This window comes from Corvus kubaryi, unplaced genomic scaffold, assembly GCF_017639235.1.
Source record: "Corvus kubaryi isolate FWS band 111438036 unplaced genomic scaffold, C.kubaryi_AGA036_p1.0 65067, whole genome shotgun sequence".
In the NCBI taxonomy this organism is placed as follows: Eukaryota; Metazoa; Chordata; class Aves; order Passeriformes; family Corvidae; genus Corvus; species Corvus kubaryi.
The window spans coordinates 193,473-200,991 of NW_024581738.1; the positions used below are offsets into that span (position 1 = coordinate 193,473).

The 7,519-nt window shown below is 59.1% G+C and overlaps 1 protein-coding gene across 8 annotated transcripts in view; it reads right to left on the reverse strand.

Annotated features, from left to right (window-relative positions):
* Positions 1-7,513, reverse strand: part of LOC121672977 (myosin phosphatase Rho-interacting protein-like) — a 73,939-nt gene extending 66,426 nt beyond the window's left edge. For 6 of the 8 annotated variants that reach the window (XM_042045958.1, XM_042045953.1, XM_042045957.1 and 3 more), the window contains exon 1: positions 7,258-7,513. In XM_042045958.1, coding sequence (XP_041901892.1) covers positions 7,258-7,377 — 120 coding nt within the window. In that variant the 5' untranslated portion in view covers positions 7,378-7,513. The remainder of the gene's footprint in view (positions 1-7,257) is intronic. The other 2 variants (XM_042045959.1, XM_042045960.1) reach the window with 1 other exon arrangement.
* Positions 7,514-7,519: the final 6 nt, after the last annotated feature.

Consider the following 7,519-nt stretch of genomic DNA (forward strand, 5'->3'; position numbering starts at 1 on the left):
ACTCCCCTTCCTGTCACACCTCTGGGAGTGTCCAGGTATCACATCCCACCTTTGATCCGACACTGGAGCTGGGCTGTGGGGCACCTGCAGCACCTCACCTGCCTCTGAGGTCGCTGTTCCAGCTACTGCATCCATCCCCTCAGCCCACAGGCCCACAATGCATCCAGGGGGAGGACGCTGCCTCCAGCCCAGCGCCGGCAGCACAGCGGGTGGGAGGAAGCAGAGAAGGAAGTGGCCCCAGCTGGGTTTACACAAAGCTGTCAGGCTGCTGTGCTGATGCTGCCCAGGCACGGACAAACCACCCCAACCAGCTCCACCAGCACTGGCAACATGATTCCCAGCAGATGGGGAACTGGGCTTGAAGGACGTGCAGAGCCACTCAGCACTTCCCGAAGCCTAGGGTGATACAGGAACCCTTGCACACCCCCAGGGCTGCAGGGCACCCACTTTCGGAGGGCAGGACGGGTCACAGGATTGTGGCAGCGCATGGAGCACCAGGTCACAGGGTTGGAGGTGGGCTGTGACACCAACCAGCTGCCTGTTGGACAGGCTTTCACACCTCCTGTGGTTTTGGTACCTTCACCTCTTCCCTCCCCATGCAAACCAGCCAGGCATGCAGGACCCAGCAGAGCCACACTGTGCTGGCCCCACAATGCTGCAGGAGCTCATTGCACAAGGTGGAACAGAAGAGCTGTACCAACATCCACATCCCCCTCTTAGGGTGCAGACTCAACCCCACAGCAGAGTACCCACATCCCTGCTGGGGTGCTGGACAGCCAGGTGGAGTGGGATGCCCCCACAGCCAGTGCCTGCCCACCCACCCCCACACGTTCTGAGGGAAGTCCGAATCCATCGCCGGGAGAGACTCCTGGCTCCAAGCGCGTGGTGGGAGGGATAATCTGTTTAGGCTGCCGGCAGACGTAATCAGCCTGTCTCGGGTGGAGGCAGGGCTTGTTTTGTTCAGGCTTGGCAACTGAGCGGGAAGGGGAAGAAAAATGGATTGTTGCATTGGAGCTTTAGGCTCTGCCTCCAGCACTGGGAGCAGAGAGCCCTGTGCACCACAGAAGTGATGCCAGGGCTTCCAGCAGCCCCACAAAAGAACAATGTACCCAGCTTGACCCAGGCTGTGGCTGAATCTATGGTGGAACTTGTTTCATCACCTTTATGGGTCAGCCCAATATTCACCAAAGGAGCCTCTCTGACAGCAGTGCCTGCTGCTCTCCACACCCATGGGAACACAACGGGGTCACAGCTGTCATCCAGATCCAGAGAGAGGGGAGAGTAAGGTCATCATCCCCTGTCTCCTGATCCACTCAGAGCTCCCCAGAGGCAGGGACCCTTTTCTGGCACATTTCAAGGAGAAAGTCACCACAAACACTGGTTGCAACCTCAAAATAGGAAATATGGGTGGTTTCAGCTCCGCTCTGCTCTCAGTTTTGCACACCTTGGAGCCAAGAGAACATCGCTGATGGATGAGTCGGAGCAGCCGTCACTCAGCAGGAATGGGGAAGGTGACACGGTGTTCAGGGAGGGCATGGGATGTGATACCCAAGCAGGCGTTCCTGCCCACAGCACGGCTTCTAGGAACTGAGACAGGCGTCACTTGACATTCTGTGCGCTCCCAGTGGGATGGCAGATGGAGACCCACTGGAGACCTGTGACCATGGCTGTCAGGAGGCTCCACAAACACTGCTGTGCAAACCTGCGCTCCGGCAGCAATCCCAAGAGCCAGGATGAAGCCCAGCCTCAGCAGTTAAGCTGCTTACACCCCTGTTTCCCTGCCTGTACAGCATTTCCCCTCTGCTGTCTGTCACCTGGCGATGCCAAACCCCAGCACGGAGGCTACAGTGCTCCCTCTGAGCATCCACAACCATTCCCAGAGCACAAACACTCTCCTATCCCCCAGTTCCTCATCCAAGTGGCTGCTCACTGCTCCTGGGTTCAGCCCAAACAGGGCTTTTTCCAGGACAAGACCTGGGCAACTCCTGGGGGCCACCCTGGATGATGAGGAGAGTCCCCTCTCCATCCATATCCTGCTCTTCTGCCAAAACACATTCGCACAAGGCAGGCATGAGTCGGCCACTGCCAGAGCTGCAAACCCCCAGCCAGGATTTCACCACCAACACATCTCCACATGCAGTACGAGGCCAAACCAGACTGGACAAACTGGACTTGGAGCACGAGAAGCACCAGGTGCCGCTGCCATGGGCCAGCTGTTGGGCACTGTGCATGGCACAGCCCTCCTTGCACATCGCTAGCACTGACCCAGGCGTTGGCAAACCCCAAAGGATGGAGCTGCCTGGACAGTTTGCTGTGTGGGCACTGGGAGTGACCAACCAACCAGAGGAACAGGAAGGGGAAAGGCTGAATTCACCCTTCATGCAAACAGCCGGCCTCCTTCTGCAAATACCCCTGGTCTCAGGGCTGTGCTCGGGTCCGAGTGCTGCCATTGCCTGGGGCAGTCGGAGCAAGAGCTGGCTGAGGCCGGCTGCGGCATGCATGGGGAATTTGTCAAGCAGCAGCAAAATGAAGCGGGACAGAATGGACTTTGCAATTCCAGCTCCTCCTTGAGCAGCCCCAAAGCTGGTGTACCTGGCAGCGAGCAGGCGTATCTAACCACTTCCCACCACTGGCCTTCCTCAGCGCCTGGGAGAAGCCACAACATCTCTCCACAGTGCTGTAGAGGGGATTTATCACTTCGTCGGGTGCCAGCGCAGATAAGGTGCGGCGCCATGCAAAAACCCAGCAGCAAGTCAGTGAGCAAACGGGACGGTTCTCCAGCACCCAAAGGCGCCGCCATGTCCCTTCCCTTGGGCCAGGCAGAGGTTCAAGTGCACCCCAAATCAACCCCAGCATCCAACACAGCTTCCGAGTGCCCACTGCCCTCCCTGCCTGCACATCACTCTCCAAGGATGGGATGCTGCCCATGGGACAGAGCCACCATGACCCTGCCCCCCCAGCCCTTCTGGCTGTGCCCCCGAAGTCCCTGCCCTCCACAGCCACTGACAGAGGCAAATTTGACATTTGCAAAGAAATCTCCCCCTGTTCAGTGCTAATAATTAGTCAAGTAGAGGCGGATTTTTGCAGCATGATACAAGCAGCAGGGAGCAGGGAATGCAAGCGCAGGGGCTGCTTTCCAGGAAAATGGGGGCTTTTCCTCCTGAAAAGAGCAGGGCTGGAAGGAAAAGTGTGGCCGGGACATGATCCCTCACCCTGTCACCCTTTGGACAATGCAAAGAGTCAGGACAAGACCCCTGCAACACAGGGCATCCCAGCGCCTGGATGCAATGTCCGAGAGCAAAGCCAAGCCTGCGACCCAACGCTGACACACTCCAGCCTCAGGGCTGCTGGCCACCAGCTGCTCAGCATCCAGAACAGTAGGAAAGTGATAATGTCCAATGGAGAAGAGATGGAAATAACCAGCCCCTGTCTGAGCAGGGGTGTCACGGGAAGAGGCAGTGGGAAAAGTCTGCAAGCTCTGTTTTCTAACTGGGTGGTCCTCTGGGCATCTATGCCATGATCTCAAATAAAAAGAAAAAAAGGAAAAAAAAAAGACACTGGTAGCTGGAAAGACGTCCTCAAATTCCTCTATCTGTGCCAGTCCCCACGCCCCAAGAGAGCAAATGCATGGAGAAAATTAAAAGCAACTGCTTTACACTCTGCTCTTCTTCCAATTCAGGCCAGGCGAAATTTTTAGGTTAATTCCCAGCTTGTCCCACGTTGTTGGGGGCTTTATCTTACAGACCAAAGGCATGTGTGTGCAGACATGGATTGACCCGGAGCAGCCAGCGTGGAGAACAGGGACCCGACGGGGACAACGCCACGAGAACCTTGGGGGGCTGCTTGGGGTAAGGGTCCCACTGTACAGGCTGACTTTTTCTTGGAGACAGAAGGCCGGGGGTCCCTGGGAACCATCCATCTTCTCAGGGCAGGTTCTGGAAAGCTGAGCTCCGTATGAGATTTGCAGGTGGTTACAGGGGACTGTGCAGTGCCAGCATAGGCACGTCTCGCCAGGAAAGTGGAAATTCCCACAAAAAGGGAATTTCTCCCTGGATGGGAAAGGAGCAGCGTAACACGAGCTGGCAACGGGTGGGTGGCACAGCCAGGACAGAGCCACCAACAGCATTGTGTCTGCCAGCAACCAGATCCTGCCACCACACAGGATCAAGGGATCTGACAGCCCACGACCCACAGCAACAGATTTTCCCAAAGGGAGAACAGCCACACTGACTGACCCAGTTTTTCCCATGCTGTGTGGGCACCCCAGAAGGTCAAACACAGATTTGGGGGGCGGGGGGCGGGGGCAAAGGCACATCACCTCTCACCTGCAGCCCTGGGAGGGGACAGTCACATCTCCAGCAGGTGCTGGGACTGCATGTAGCTGCCCCAAAACACACTGAGCCCTGTCCAGCAGCACAGTCACGCACAAAAACAACTTGTGAAGGCAGCGCTCCCAGGATTAGGGACTTAGCGTCCGCACAGCCCTTTGAAGTTGGAAGCGCTAAGTCTGATTATTATTAGAGAGCTCCAGCTCATTAATCCTGATGTTTGGGGCTGGATTTCCCCCCTCCCAGCCCCATTCCTAAGCCGGTTCCCGAGTACGACAGAAATCCACTACTACCACTAAATATTTGTGACTCTTTGCAAACATACTCTGGGTCTCTGCCCTGAGCGGCTCCAGCGCCCTGCAGCACCCCGGGAAGCAGCAGGGGCAGCTCCTGACACCCACACAGGTATTTTTATCTAATAAAAATCCAAAAGAGACACAAGTGCGTAAGCGTGAAGTACCTTCACCTTTCCGTCAAGCCAAGTACAAAGGTCAGATGACTCCAAAAGACTTTTCTAGCCTGACTCTAGGTAATCACCAACACTGTCCCTGTCCACAGGGTGAGCAGGACGTGCTGGGCACAGAGCCCCCACGCTGCGGAGTGGGACCCCCCAAACCAACCCAAGCTTAAAAAGAATGAGTTCAAAAGGCAGAGACATTCAGAGCTGTTAAATGAACCGTTATTCCTGGGTGTGCTTCGGAGTGAGCACACCCCCACATCCATCCACGCTGCGATACGGGGCACAGCCTGGGAGGGGAGGTAGGCAGGGTGGCAGGGAAGCGCCGGGGTGGCCACGGCCGGGGGGCTCCTAGGCACAGGGAGCTGCGGGCAGGGCGGGAGGTGCGTGCGTGCATCACACGCTACCGCAGCCACCATCTTATCTGGGAAGCGGGATTACTTCACCCCAGCTGCAAGGGAGAAGCCGAGCAGGACTGCGCCGTTTTCCCAACCGGAGCCCCCCGCGCAGGGCCTGGATCCGGCCACGGGGCTGACCCCGACCCCATGGGAACCGGACGCGGGGGCAGCCCCCCAGGGCCACCCACCACCCTGACGGGAACAAAGCCAACGAGGGGCTGCCCGAAACACGGCCCTGGGTCCCCAGGGAGGTGGGTGGCCCCCGTGGCAGGGCAGGCAGGCACTATGGCGGGCTGCATACCATGCTTTGAGCCCCCCAACAAAAGCAAGTAAGCTTTGTACCAGGAGGCAGCGCAACCCCCGGGCAGCGGGAAGGGGCCGGCCGGGAGCAGGGGGCTCTTCCCGAGCCCCCTCCGGGACGGCTCCTTTGTCTGGGCACGGCCGCGACGCTCCGCGCCGCCCGCCCCTTTCCCGCACACACCACGGCATTTTTTCCAGTGACATTTTTTCCATATTAGCCCTCAGATTTCATGATGCCCCCCCCCCCCCCCGCCGCCCCCCCAGCGAGCGCAGCAATATGTCTGATCTCATTGCCATAATAGGATCGGGAGCGGGGATGGCAGCCCTGTCCCAGAAAGGTGTGGGAGGAGGGAGGGCGGCCCTGTTCCCCTCACCCAAATACCACGGACGGGCTCCCGCACCCCAAAAACGCCCCCCATGCCCCAAACACCCCCTGCCATGGGAGCGCCAGCCTTGGGCCTGCGTCAGGCCTGGGAGGAGAGGAGGAAGAGGAGGAAGGCCCAGCCCTGGCAGCCCCCCAGCGCTGAACCCTCTCCAGAAAGGGGCTGGGGTCCCCTTCCCATGTCCCCGGAAAAGCGGGGGGCTGTAAGGCAGGGGGGTCATGTCCGGCACGTCCAGGAGGGGACGTTTTGTTTTCAACTGAGTTTTTTCCAAGACTTTCAGGATCGTCTGATGGAGCTCACAGGGTATCTCCCACCTGCTGCTGTGCACCCCAAGAGGGGACAGGATCACCCCAAGTGCTGGTGCGGGGCCCCACACGGCCTCAGGGGGTGGGGCCCCAGGGGAGGTGGCAGTGGGGTGAGCCATGGCCTAAGGGACCAGTGGGCACTGTGGGTGCCCCGTGAGACACCTGGAAATCGGTGGGGCCAGCAGGTATCCCATGGGATCGCTGGACACCCTGTGGGACCAGAGAGCACCCAATGCGCTCCTGGACATCCCACGAGCTTCACAAATACCTGTGATTCCCTGTGCTGTCTGTGGGGTCAGCAGGCACCCCAAGGGACCACACACACGGGAGCAGCAGGCACCCGCTAGAATCACTGGATACTGTATGGCACCAGAGAGCAACCATGGGGCTCCTGAACACCCCATAGGATCCACAAATATATGTGGATCCCTGTGCTATCCGTAGGGTCAGCAGGCACCCCATGGGACTCCTGGACACTCTATGGGACCAGAGTGCATGCGTGAGGCTCCTGAACACCCCATAGGATCCATGGATACCTGTGGGTCCCTGTGCTATTTGTAGGATCAGCGAACACCCCATGGGGCCCCTAGATACCCTATGGGACCAGGGAGCATCCTTGGAGCTCCAAAACACCCTATGGAATACAGGGATACCTATAGGTCCCTGTGCTATCCATGGGACCCCACAGCATCCCTGACAGCCCACGGTATCTGTGGGAGCAGCAGGCACCCACAGGACCCTACAGTATCTGTGTCCAGCACGCACTCTGTGGGACTCCTGGGGATCCCATGGGATCCTGTGCGAACCATGGGGACAGCAGGCACCCATGGCAACCTGTTCTACCCGTGGGACCCCAGGACATCCATGGGACCCTACACTACCCATCGGATCCTGAGCTATCCATGGGGACACCCACGGGACTCTAAGCTACGCAGGGGACTCCCAAGATACCTGTGCGACGCCAGGCTACCCACGGGGCCAGCGAACAGCCCGCGGAGACCCAGGGCACCCTGGGGGCGGGCAGGGGGCGGGACCCCGGAGCGGATTTTGGGGGGGAAAACAGCAGGTTTTGGGGTAAGATCCCACCTGGTTGAGATCCTCGTCGTTGAGCAGGTGGGACTCGCGGGGCTTGAAGCAGTTCTGGCACTTGCTCTTGTTGAAGATGTTGGCCTGGAACTTCCTGCAGGGATTGTCCTTGGCGGCCATGGCGCGGCCCGCGCCCGCTCAGCGCCCGCTCAGCGCCCCGCGGAGCGCCCGCCCGCCGCCGCGCCCATCGCCGCCGCCCCGCGCCCGCGGGGGGCGTCACGCGAACGCAAAAACCAACACAGAACCCCAACGAATACAGCAG